This window comes from Monopterus albus, unplaced genomic scaffold, assembly GCF_001952655.1.
Source record: "Monopterus albus unplaced genomic scaffold, M_albus_1.0 scaffold15.1, whole genome shotgun sequence".
Taxonomy (NCBI): domain Eukaryota; kingdom Metazoa; phylum Chordata; class Actinopteri; order Synbranchiformes; family Synbranchidae; genus Monopterus; species Monopterus albus.
The window spans coordinates 1,196,891-1,211,053 of NW_018127895.1; the positions used below are offsets into that span (position 1 = coordinate 1,196,891).

At 39.6% G+C, this 14,163-nt stretch overlaps 1 protein-coding gene across 9 annotated transcripts in view; it reads right to left on the bottom strand.

Moving 5' to 3' along the window:
• The window catches only part of inpp4b (inositol polyphosphate-4-phosphatase type II B), a 216,714-nt gene that overhangs the window by 72,494 nt on the left and 130,057 nt on the right, over positions 1–14,163 (bottom strand). For 8 of the 9 annotated variants that reach the window (XM_020591783.1, XM_020591781.1, XM_020591782.1 and 5 more), the window contains one exon: positions 10,286–10,365. In XM_020591783.1, coding sequence (XP_020447439.1) covers positions 10,286–10,365 — 80 coding nt within the window. Of the gene's footprint in view, positions 1–10,285; positions 10,366–13,760; positions 14,034–14,163 lie in introns of those variants that run through there. The other variant, XM_020591786.1, reaches the window with a different exon arrangement.

The following is a 14,163-nucleotide window of genomic DNA, read 5'->3' on the forward strand; positions in this document are numbered from 1 at the left end:
TGGGGGGGGGGGGGTGGGGGGTCTACACTTCACAGAGATGAGATAATAGCAATACTACCATGCAACCTCACTTGAAGAGAGTGCATGTACCACACATACAATCATATATTTAAGTGTTTACTGTATGTATACATGTGTGTGGTTGTGGCTTTCCTAGCTTGATTTTATATAACTGATGCAATGTGTATTTTTAAACTGGCATGAAGCTCTTCCCTACAGCCCCCAATTAATTAGGAAATAAAGAAACTGCATATTACTGTTACAATGTCCCCTGCAGGAAATACAAATGTGAATATTTAAAGCCATTATGTGCCTACAAATGGACACTGTATTCCATTACTGAAGGTGATATTAAACAGCAAGGCAGACAGGATATTATGCATGACCTCACATTCTTTGGTGCACGTAGTGAAGGAAAAGGAAAGATTGTGCTGCTCTCTGTTACACTGCCTCAGCAGGGAGCTTGAATGATGGGGTACCAGAATTTAATCTCAGAGAAAAAATTGAAGATGGCATACAAAAACCAAACAAACTTGTGAGACGTGATTTTACCTACTCTCTCCCCTTGTTCCTTCCTTCATTTTGTCCTCATTATCATCCTCTCATCACTTAGACAAGGACTCGGCATGTGCTGGGCCTCTAACATGCCTTAGCACCATGTCGGGCCAGATTTATCAGATTCCCTTTTTTTTTGCTTCCATCGTTGGTTCCTAACGCCACATCTCATTTTAACATCTCTTTGACCTATCTGTGTTTTGTTGCAAAGAGACAACAGGTCTTACTACAGCTCCATTATCTTGATTAATATGGATATTAAATTAAGAGCGCTATACTATGCTTGGAGTTATCCCTGCTCAGTTTATACAAACAGTAATTACTCATGGCAGCTAACAGAGGCAGCTTGTCAATGGAATATTTCCTTCTATCCCCATTTTTCTCTTGGAGTTTCATGTTGTTGCCATGATGCACCATTTGCCGAGTTAGTTATTTTCATGCCCATGAGCCCTAATGCTCGGGGGAATCTCACAGATTATGCAGAAGTACTGCAAGGAAAAGAAACATTTTTAGTTTTGAAAAAGGAAAAATGAGGAGGCCATATGTGCATTTGCTTCAGCCCAACTGAGTGCCTTTTCTTTCTTTTGTACATATATTGCACATATGTGGTGTGTTGGATGTGTGTTAGGATTACTGTATAATACTGTGTAGTATATGTAGCAACTCTGTGTTCATATACTTGTGTATGTGTGTACATGGTTATCCTTTTGTGCGTGGTTGCATGTAAGCAAGGTGGTGTGAGCATCAACTCATTCCACAAGCATTAAATCAGTTTTATTTGATGATTTCTCTCTCTGTCTCTCTCACACACCAACTTGAACCAGCCATGTGCAAACTGCAGATAAAATATTTCCCACCAGCCACAAATTCAAATGCCATGGCCTTAAGTGTCCTTCAGTCTCCCCTAAGTGCTTCCGAGCATATGTCCCTCCGTTCACTGCTACCCGAAGAAATGAAACCACCATATATAAAAACATTTATGTATTTAATAATTACCCTCCTTATTTCATTGTACTTACATTTTTTTCCAGATTGAATATTCCTCCAGTTCAAATTGAGCAGCTAATGACTACACAGTAAAAAATGAAAGCATATGTGTAAGTGTGTGTGACTGTCACAAGGGGAGGGAATAAGAATCACTCCTCGGAGTAGTGTAATTAATAAGACTGGTTTTCATTTGGTGCAGGTGCAGACATACACACATAAATGTTAAATACTGGCATTTCTGTGCCGTGTAATTTATGATAAGAAATAGATAATTTATTATTTCCCTGGGACAGAAAAGGACTCCCAAACCAAATACACACAATGTTGATTTTGTGACTTAGGGGAACATTACATTATTGACTTAATGTTAACCGTACATGACTAACTCCAACCCTTAGGGATGTAATGATATTTGTAACTTCATGATAATGCGATAGAAAAATGTCTCAACATCATTGTGGGACTGTGACGGTATATTCCATGTGGTTATTTTGCTAGCATAACTGTGTTAGGGTCACAGAATTTGAAACTGATGCCCCATCGACAGCTTTTACAGGTGTTGTGTGGCAGTATTTCAGTTTTCCCGTTTCAAGAAATGACATGGAAAGGAAACTGATCAAATGTATAACAACTTGCAAATACTGCCAAATGAAGGCAATACTAGCCCCATTTAGGACAGAGAAAGTCCTGGATAAGTCTCACAGAAACAGCCGGGACATGGCTGCGTAATGCTACTCTTTAAAGGGACATATGCAAACAAACCAGATGCACATACGCCAATCCAACCACATAGTAACAACCTATAAAGTCTTTTCTCTTGAAAAAGTAAGCCACGACGTTTGAAAAACACCTCCAGTAAAGCAGAAATCTCACTTTTATGTGGCTTCTCTTAGTTCTGGTGCACCATGTAGCAATTTGCTCACTACTGCCCCTGGTGGTTGGGGGATACCGATTGGCACGACCACCTGACAGAGAAAGTTAAACCTGCCTACAGGTTACTAACACACTGATGTTCCACTGTGAGTATGACCCATTTTGTTTACAAGATCCAGCTGCTGTAATAATATGTTGTTTTATTTTATTGCATAAAAAGACCGCTACTGACCGCTGTATTATCGTTTATATGCATTTATATATATTATACAAAAAACACAGATATATTATTTAGTAAGGGGCATTTTTTTCATATTTTTTCTTCATATTTTATTATCATGACAAATACAGTATCATGGACTTTTTATCATGGCAATATCATACTGTATGTTTTTGGTATAGTTACATCCCTACCAATCCTTACCTTGCCTAACTTCAGTCTAACTCTAACCAAATCAAAACCAACTCTACTATGTAATGGTTTATCTTGTGGGAACCAGTATTTGTCCTGAAATGTGAGGGGAGTCCCCATAAAATGACTGTGTGATAAGATTAATATCCAGACACCATAATAAATACAACCACACACACACACACACACAATTTTTCTCCAGTATAACTGGACCACGTAGTTGATCCTTGGGCTTTTAGATGAGACTCAGATAAAACTAGTCACAGAGGATACAGTGTAAGGGAGAGGTAGTTGTGTGTGGATAAACGTGAGAATTGGGACAGGGTGATAGTAAGGGCTCTGGGGTGGTGAAATGGTATTATCATGATAGCAGGCTAAACTGTTACTGGTGGGACTGTAGAGATGGGCTCTCTTCAATGGGAATGGATGAATAAGCCATGAAGCCAGGCAGCAGAGGCACTGGTCTGTGATAATGTTGCCTTGCCACAGCAAATCTCTGATGCACATGCGTACACACAGACACAAGCATGCAAAGCGATATCAAAATCAAATCTCAAACCGTGCTGTAGAACTGGGTCATTGAATGCCTCTCCCACTGAGTGTATAAAGTTTTGGAGATAACAAGAAGAGAGAAAGGGAACTACAGTGCAAGAGACTGAAAGGCTAACAGAATGAGTGCAGGGGGAAAAGCAGGGATGCTGACAGCAAAATAAAACTGGAGAGTGTGCCACTAATTTGACAAATGCATGCTTATGCTGTTGTTGGCACCTGTACATCTTTCTTTATGTGCTCGACACACATTGTCGCATCATCTGTGTCCCATTGATAAAACACTATTCACTTCTGTGGTAGGGTGAAGGAGGATCACCTCCCTTTCTAGGGGTAATAATATTTCCACCCATATGTATACATAACATGCATTATTGAGAGACCCCTGCAGCACTGACATCTTTGCAGCTCCTGTGGCACACTGGTTATGTTGCTCTTCCCAGGTCCCCATTTAAACCATGCTAGATTTAGAATGTGCGTGTGTGCAAAGCCAGACAAACTCCACACTGGAGAGAGAAACAGAAACAGGTGCATACAACATCTCTCAAGGTATTCAGTACAAAATGTCCACAGAGCTTGCAGAGAGGCAGGATAAAAACTTGTAAATACATGCAAATGGGTTCTCATCACTTGTTACACTGTTATCAGTGGCTATAATACTTAACTACAAACCCTAAGATCATTAGTCAAAATGATGCAACAATAAATATTACGAGTATTCTACAGTATCTCTGCAGCCAGTAGTCAAATAAGAGCCCAGTTACAATAGGGACTAGTTATTACATTGTAAACAAATATGTCTGCCTTGGAAAGGTTATACCATGCATTACTCAGCCAGAACATGGGAGCATTTCTAAGGTAAAGCAGCTCCTTCATTCTGTGTGAATAATTGCCACAAAGTAAGGCCGGGAAGGAGTCCATAAAACATACACGCAAAGAGGGATTTACTACAGGCTTGCAGGTCACAACTCCAAATAAATGATTAAGTTACTCCATATCTTCAGGATGCATCAATAGATAAATGTTTAACACTGTTTGCCTAAAAGTATGCGGTGATAATACAGTGTGCCAACAGTGTATTTACAGCTTGTTTTGCTGTGTCCATGTGGCCAAGACAACAATAGTGCTAAAACATATAGAAAATAATCATGTTTACACAAAAATAGACACATACCTTATAAAACATTGGACATGATGCCACTCAATATGTTGCAACACAATTATAGGCACAGTGATTGTGAAAACGTTGGTATGTGAGGCATAACTACTGCTCTGATGCAGTATTAAACACAAATGCACACACACACACATCCGCATACAGATGTAAATATCAATACTATCAAGGCATCTAAAAGCTAATGACACAGTGGCCTTGTTGCCAACAAATTTTATTTGAAACAACTTAAGTTTTTTGAGAGACTGATAATTTCAATCAGTCCTCAGACACTTTCACACAAGCAGTGATATCTTCCTTATATTCAGTTTCCAGAGTTCAGTTTTGATCAAATTTATTGCCATAGTTACCAACAAATTTATGTAGCTTTTGTGATTTTTTTTCTAGACACATTTTGCAGGTGGACTACAAAATTACCATCAGACTTTACCAACCTTCAGCTGAATCTGTGCACTGACCTGTCATCAATAATTCCCTTTAAATGATGTTAGATGTCTGCTCTTTGAATATTAAAGGTCCAGACTTCAAAGAAAAAATTCATAACTAGCCTCTCCTGGTGCTGTAAGTTAGTGTCTCTGTTTATAGGCATGTCTGTCTGTGCTGCATTTGTTTGTATGCCAGTGAGTGTCTGGATCACCTCAGTGTGGCCATACGAGAGCTGCAGGAAGGTAAGACTTTCTCATCATCACTTCAATGGCTTCTGGTGCCCACAAAAGACAGATCTTCACCAAGGTCTCTGTATCCACTACTCCCATTCATTCAGCACAATGCTGTCAGGAACCCTCCAAAAAAGTGACCCAAATCAAACTGGTCATGCCTTACAGGAAGGAAAAACAATCCATGACACACATCCTAACCAGCCACACATGAAAGTGAGAATGAGACCTGACCGAGGAGCTGAAATGCAGAGAGAATTCATGGGAATAAGGATTGAGCTTTGAGGTGGACAGCCTTGTGGCAGCGTGAACTTTACTGAAGGCCCTGAGTAAAAGCAAAAGTCACATACACACACTGGTGCTGGTCAAATACCAGTTTCTTCTCTACATATGCTCAGCACCAGAATAAATCTAGAGCTTATGAAGAGAAGTTGGTCAAAGTCATTGAGGGTTTGAAGGGAATCGATCCTTGCCTCTGGAGATAAAAGAATCCCACTTTCCCTCTACTGCAGTTACAGTAACTCAAATTAACCGACTTTCTGCAACAGCTGACTGAGTGGGGATTAGCACTTTATTTAAATTAAGTATCTGTACTGTACCTTAGTGGGCAGAATGAATTGCACAGATGTCCATATCAGTACTGCAGCATCTGAGCTGCTTGGGCAGCAGAACTAATTTGAACTGTGAATCACAGGCTCATCCAAGGGCCAAACAGCCTAGAATGAATCATACAAATATCCATCTTTGAGATGTTTTCTCACTGGATGAATCAACATGCAAAGTCCATATCAAATCAAGCCAGTTTCTTCCATGTGTCTGTATTTGTTACACATGCATCACTGACTGTCAGTGTAATGCATTTGAGCTCCAACACCACCTAGGGACAGTGCTTTAGGCCAGAGTAAGTGTGTGCAAGTTAGAGAAGGTTTTCACTATGTGACCGCCATTATCAAGCACAGTACAGGCTCCTCCCTGTCATTCTTCCAACTACTTTAATAGGAATCAAAATTGGATAATCTTTGACTGTCTAAGAACACTGTTACTACAGTAATGTGATGGGCTTTTTTGGTCTACCCATTTTCCTTGAAAAACTACTCTGTTTACTTCTACATAGGTTGCTCCTTAATATTTATAATTTCTAAAGCAGGGCTTTCCAGGCTTTATGTCTTTTGACCCATTAAAAGAAAGTAATGTCTCCTTGTAAGTGCTACTTACTGATTACCTAATGGTTGGTGACCAGTCAACTGAGGATTTTTACCTCTGCCAAGGCAGAGGCAATATGTTTGTTTGTTGGGTGGTTCGTCTTGTCACAGCTTAACTCAAAAAGTAATGAATGGGTTTGGATGATTTTCTTTAATCTTCTTTTGTTGTTTTAGAGGTAGGGTATGAACCACGGAACAATCCATTAGATTTTGGTGTTGATCTGAATCATTGTTCGGGCCCTTGATTTTTTTTTTAAAGGATTCTTCACTGGTGTTGGAAAGGCTGTTGGCTGTATGTGAGAGCCCCCTTGTGGCCAAAGTGCACGTCTGTGCTATCGAGCTAAAGATGAGTGGAGCTAATAAGTGTAGCAGGAGGCATGTTGGAAAACAAACTCTAAAGTGGGCTTACATGGTGTGAGTCGTGCATCTATGAAGGACTTTAAGTACATGTTGTTATTTCAGTTTGCGTGGGACATTTATTTAGTAGCTTGTGGTTAATTTTGGTAATTATTGCTGTTGCTGCTGAATACCTGACTTTCCCTCTGGATCAATAAAATATCTATCTATCTATCTATCTATCATTTAGTAATCAATCATGTCTATTGTTTTTCTTGACTAACTTTCAAAGTAATAATGATATCAGTGTTATATCCCTAGCATTTAGAAATGCTAGGGATAGGTTCTCATGGTCAAGGAACCATACTGTCATGGGAATATTGCTTTTAGGTTTAATGGGATTATGGGGAAACTGAGCTAACCTTGGTGGAGTTTTGCACTCTTGTCCTGAAAAGATAATATTAATCTGTAATCCCCCAGTAATCAGAAGAAATCTGACAAAAATTAATATGACTTGTGTGAAGCAATATGTTTTTTCTCCTGCTTTCCTATGTCCTATTTATTAACAAATCATCTTGCCCTCTGCAGAGCCCTGGCTTCCACCATTAAAAACCACCACACAAAAAAATGTATGCTGAAAATAGTATGTGCTGGTGGAACCAAGCTATAGTAGAGAAATAAAGACAGTAACACGAACATCTGTATATTGAGGGAAATTGTTGATATTTTTCTCTTCCTAAAAAGCATTCTAGCAATACTCTAAGAATCATAAGAAGACCTCATGTTATCCTTGGGAATAACAAAAGCATGACAAAACAACAAAATGAATCAGAAACAAAATAGCTCTGTGTGACTACAGGGGACAATTCTGTGTTGTTCAACAGCCAGAACAACACCTGCACAAAGGTGTGCATGCACACACACACACTGAGGGTAGGGGCTGTAATCTCCATTCTTACTGCAGCTCATACAGTCAATTGTGCAAAATACAATTATACCCAATGACCTGGGATCACCTACAGGAAATGAAACGTATAACAAATGAGAGTAAAAATGAGGGACAAAAAAGCACGAGAGTTGCTGAAGGGGTATATTTTCAGACACAACTATTAGTGTGAAGAAAAAACAAAATTCACAAGAGAAAGAGGGACAATTTCATCTTAAAAGTTTATAGGTAGATGAAAAAAATTCTTGCAAAAGACATAAGGCCAGTGCTCGAAGTGCGTTGGTACACACCAGTACACAGTACCCGCTCTTCTACATTTTACTCTTTGGCATACTGAGACTTTTTCTTGCGTAATGATTTTCTCACAAGCTGTCAGACTCTGTCTGCCCTCTCTATGGGCTCGTTTGAGGTGGACTGTCGGAAAGCGGACGAGAGCAGATGAAGATGACGAGAGTGGGGTGGGGGTGGGGGTTGTGATATAAAGCTCCACCAAAAGAGACCTGAGCTCCCCCCAGAAACAAAGATTAAAGTTTAGGTGGTCCCAGGTGGTTCCAGTAATCACAGTGTTATTATTTCAATTCTAATCATAAAAGAAGCTAAAACGAATTGAAAGAACACACCTGTCTCTCTCTCTCATCTTTTTTCTGTCCTTTACTTCTCCTCCCAGGGCACCGAAGTCGCTGTTTAAGGTTTACTTGAGCAATTAGGGTCTTTGCATTTGGCTACCTGCAGCATTCAAAGTACTGTATGCGACTGATCCATTTTACTTTGAAGTGTACTTTGAAAGGAGGCAACCTTCATGGCCTGAAGAAACATCTAATATGATATCACACACCCCTAAAGTGCAGTGAGTCCACACCTTTCATCAGTACATGAAAAGAATGACAAGGAACAATTTTGTATTGTTTGAAGGGAGGACAAATAACATTTTATTTTTCATTTCATCTTATTTTTTTTAATATACACTCACTGGCCACTTTATTCGGTACACCTGCACAATTGTATGCAAAACAATGCAACACCTCCGCCTTAACATCTGCAGTCATGAAGCTCACAATGTTTCAGTTTTTGGTGAAATTGTCATAAATGTATAGATTCAATCATATGTTTATTATTGAGGCCATAGTTAAAGGTGGTGTTGTACTGGACTACATTATATTTAGGTGCCTCTATATTTTTATCCTCCCCAGCTACATATATGAGAGGGTCAGAATATTAGGAACACCCCAGAATACAACTATGACATTTAACTATGACCTCAATAATAAACATATACTTGAATCTATACATTTATGACAATTTCGCCAAAACTGAAACATTTTGAGCTTCATATACAAGATGTTAAAACGAAAATGTACTGAATTGCATACAATTGTACATGTGTACCTAAAAAAGTGGCCAGTGAGTGTATGTAACTACATCCAACAATGAGGTGCCTGGAGTACACATGTGCATCACTGCAGCAAGGTCTGAAATTAAAGCCAAAAAACAAACAACTATGATTTTCAGGAAACATTAGCAGCAGCAGTTGGATTAGCAAGTAATAGATTGTTAAAAGGTTGTTGTTCTTAATTGGTTATTTAAAAAGAAAGGTTTTAATAAATGAGTGCATAAATATGTGAATACACTGCACTCTGTGCAGTTGTTTCACATAGTTGATGACAGGGGAGCTGATCACTTGATCTGTATGGTACTAATGACTTAATTCATTCCACACTCCTGCTGGCCCCCTCGCTGTTAGCTCGGGTTGCAGTGAAATACACACTAAGAAGACAGTATACACATACCAGGCCAGGGCTTTCCTTTGTCTCTCTAAAATACAATCTCATGTCTCTAAAATACGATCTCATACCTGTCAAAACTAGACTGTATTTCTTAAAATTATGTCAAGCACTTCATAAGAAGTACACACCATTAATCACACTCAAACACAGCTTATCTGTTGAAGGTGATGTGTCACTGCATCCTCCAAAAAGCAAACAACCAATCTTCTTTGTGACAAAAATCACTTATTATATTGTTAAGAAGGTTAATGCTCTAAGTTGTACCCCAGCTTTCTGAAAATAGAGCTTAACATTTCCTTTTCACTGTTGTTGATTGATTTTATCCAAGAACTGTCCTACTTTATTTAGCTTGACTAAAAGCAGAGGGCACACCCATGCTCTTACACAGCATGCAGACCATACCTTTAAAATTTTATTTTCCTTATTTATTTTAAAATATATTAAAATATGTCCTTGAAAAATAAGACGTTATTTGGCCTCCTTATCATTCTTTTCCGTTAACTGCCTCTCAGACACTCATTCCCCCACCTCTTTAGCACAAAAAGGCAGATCAGAGTATTGTACTCTCAGTACACTCTCAGGATTCTCTAGAACAACATCTCTGAAACAAACAACCCTTATGTCTACTACAACATTCCTGATGTTGCAGTTGCGATATCTGTGGGTAGGTTACTTTGCCCAACTCATCTCTCTTTGATGTTTGAGTTGGTCTGTCAAAAGACATCATCTTTAGACCCTAAAGTCTTAATATTAATTAGCCCAGAGGAACACAGGGAGCGGTAAACAGAGTATAACAGAAATGTGCATTTACCTCAGACTCAAGGTCAGTCGTTCATCTTTAGCCCTCAGCAGATCGCCCACTGAAAATGTGGCGCTACCCAGGAAGGTGCTCTGTAGAACCAGAGAGAAGAAAACAGCTGGTTAATAAAGGTAAACCATTTCAGTAGTAAGTAAAGTTGAAAAATAAAGTCTACTGAACAACTTTTCTTTTGACTGTACCATAGAGGTGTTAGAAAGGATAAGTGTCAGACATAATGTGTCTGAAATTACTTTGAGGCCAGTGAGATAAAAAAGCAAAAATGTGTGATCTAGTTGACATGAGTTGCAGGGGCACACAGTTCAAGCTACTCTCCCCTTCTGTTTCTTTCTCCCTTTCTCACTGCTCTGACAACCTGTGTTTGCTACAGGCATGATGTGTACAGCGGGTGTCAGCACACCAGAACTGGGTCATAGAGAGAGAGGTAGGGGACGAGCCCATCAATAACAAAGAGAGATGATCCACATTCATAGAAAACACACACACTCCCTCACAAGCATGTCTAGATACATGTCCACACGCATACAGTACAGGTAAGTCCTACACCTGTAAGTACCACTGTCATATGCTGCAGGAGGGGAGGGTTAAGACCAAAGTGAGGATCGATGTAAGTAATTAACAACAGGTACAGTAGTGATATGATATATTTCATCATAGAGGGGGAAAAAGATGTTCTGGTACCTGCACCCCGTTCACACAATCTTCTAAGCAGCTACAGTGTCATTGCTAGACCTTTCATCTACCAAATACGTGCTTTTTCTTATTTCTCGGACTTTACAATAGTTCTTCCAACACGAATGTGACAATTCTTGTCCTCTGTCTTACCCCAGTCTGTTCTTTTAGATATGCTTTACTTTATGCATTGCGAAGATGAAAAGATAATTTAATTAATGCAAATGAGTTTCGGGTATTGTAAGCAAACAACAGAAATCTTCCACACACTTTCCACACTTTTTAAATTTTTGCCTTATAGAGAACAGAGCACAACCAAAGTCAGACTGTGAAAATGAGATGCATCAGTCTAAAGCCAGATTTAGACGTGTGCGTCACTGCACTGTATGGGAACGTACTGCGTCAGTCCTCGTTCAGCTTATTTGCCTGTGTGATAGATCTCCATTGTTCTAAAACAATTAAAAACATTGGTGAAACACACCCCTCCACTGGGCAACATATTTCTATGTTAAAAAACACCAGACCTGAGTGTGAGGAGCTAGTAGAGTGTAAAGAAAGCAGAGATCTCACACAAGATCTCGCGCATGTGTAGCTGATTCTGACTAAACAAACAAGCTAATCCAGGACTGACAGCTGATAGACATTAACCATGAGTAGGAACAATTCATTGTCGGTTTTAGTCTCTGTATGGAGATTGCTCAGAATAAGTATCATGAGATACCCTGAGCCTAAATATCAGAAGAGACAGTGCATCCATATGTGAAATACTGTAAAAAGAATGTCAAAGGACATGCAACAGTATCAAAAAGCTGTGATTATATGGCAACTGTGTTAAATGGGTGTGACTGATGAGAGCAGGCACCCAAAATGCAGGTCACATGACTGTTACAATCTCTGTTATAAAGTCAGGCACAGCTCTCTGATTTTTTGCTTCTTTAAATTATATTTTGTCTCTGGCTGAAAATATTTTGCATTGCTCTTTTAAGCTTGTTGTAATAAGCTCTTTTTTTTCACGTTTTATTTTTTCATCAATTGTTTGGCTCTTTGGATACACTTTTACATCTAATCTTGCTTCCTCACTCTTCCTCCCAAAGCCTTTTCTCTCCCTTTTTTGATCTCTCCACAGTCTCCTGTATCAGATTAAAAAAAGGGCATCCTGTCTAGTGACCTTTTCTCTCAATGATTTTCTCCCTGAGCCTTTTCCTGCTACCCTGTACGATTCCACATACGCTTAAGGCAGAACACTGCCCCATACACAGTCTCTTGCCTCAGCCCACTCACAAGTAGACACATGCACGCATGCGTGGACACACAAAGAGAAAGAGGAAGGATCCAAACCACAAGGTCAGTCAACAGTACTATGAAAAAACAACAACATAACACTGAACTACAGTGAAAGATTTAAAATGCAGCTGAAATTTACTAAGACAAACAAACCTTAGCATCATATTCAGTTTTCTGGTTTCTGGTTTATGCAGCACAGTGCCAGATCCTTATGAATTAAACAGTCAGATTCCCCAGTCGGCACCACTTCATATGCACAGAGTCATATTCTTTAGCAGTGACGTATCATAGCCAATCCCAATTTGACCTTATAACCCAGAGCACAAAGCACAGAAGGCCATTACACACCGTGAAGGACCATTATATCCCTATGTAGCCATTACTCGCACGCTGGTACAGGATGTCTGGCAAATGGTCTTAGAAATCCATTTCTTAGCATCTTTTTATGGCCCCTCACGATAAAGGCTTTAAAAGTAATGAAGCTCCAGAGACCATCTTCTTACGCAAGATCAAAGTGGCTATACCACAGAAAATGAGAGAAAGATCGGGGCCAGAGGAGGAGTGGAGTGAGAAAAGAAGACAAATGATGCTCTTCCAGAATCACAGAGGATTGATTATGATGGTCTTGCTCTGCTCCCTTCTCACATACTCTGACTCTCTTATTTGTATCCATCTTTTCTGCCTCCTCTTGCTTATTTTATTGGCCATGCGAAACTTTTGATCTATGATCTACGTCACTAATTTAAAAAAAAAAGTTTTTACACAAGTTCAAGAGACAAAAATCCATACCTAACCCCAACACAAAAGTGTTCACAAAAAAAAAAAAAAACACCAATGCGCACAAGAGATCAGTCATGGGTGAAAAATGAAAGACACTTGTGCAGGAGCTGACATATTGCACATCTCCAAGCAATCCCAGGCACTTGTCTGTGAACCAGTGAACACCACAATGTCTGCCTATCACTTGGCAGAGGTAAATGGTTCAGCTCAAGCTGTATAGCTATTGATTTTCTTCATGCCCTGAGTGAGTGACAAACACACATAGAGACACACTAACTCTTTCTCAGTCATTGCCTCTCTACCTGTCTGTGCCTCTCTCTCACACACACACACTGCAGAGAATACCTGGAGGAGAGGACACTCATTCAGATGCTACGCCAACAACTGACATTCTATATAAATGGCAGAAATGACAGTTTTGGCACTCGCTGAATAATATGCATCTGGCAAACATTTATGAAAATGAATAGATTTCTATGAGGGAGGTCAGTAGTGTCTATATGAATGCGCTGTTCCTTCACTACAAATAGGGCTTTACAAATTGGCCTAATTAAGTCATTAGAGATGTCATGACATGCCATTTATAGTGACATACAAATGTGTGCACTCGGGCACAAATTATGGCCATGGTAATTTAAAAGTGACAAAGAGTGAGTGACTTCGCACACAACACACATACAGTTTATAGTGTACCACATGACATATACACATATGGAAGTCCAGTTAGACTTACGTTGCACACAATCCTAGCAGCAACAAGCAATTACGACTATAGAGAAGAGGCTGACAGAAACAGAGGCAAAGAGGAAAGAGATGTCTTCTTTCTTCTTGTTAATGAGTTCCAAGACGGTCTTCCTATCCATCTCCCTCCAGTCCTTGTTTAGAGTAAGTCCATGTACAGTACATGTTATATCCACCCTTTAGAGAGCAGCAGGCACACTGGCTGATACATACATTGTAAACACACAAACACACACTCCACACATTTAAACACACACACACACACTGCAGCCTCCGTTGTGACTGAAAACTGGCTAGAGTGAGCGACTGCTGTTGCTACTGTGGCTGGCTTGTCAGTTAGCAAGACCAGCTAGAGAGAGAGAGAGAAAGAGGGGGGGGGGGAGGAGGGAGTCACA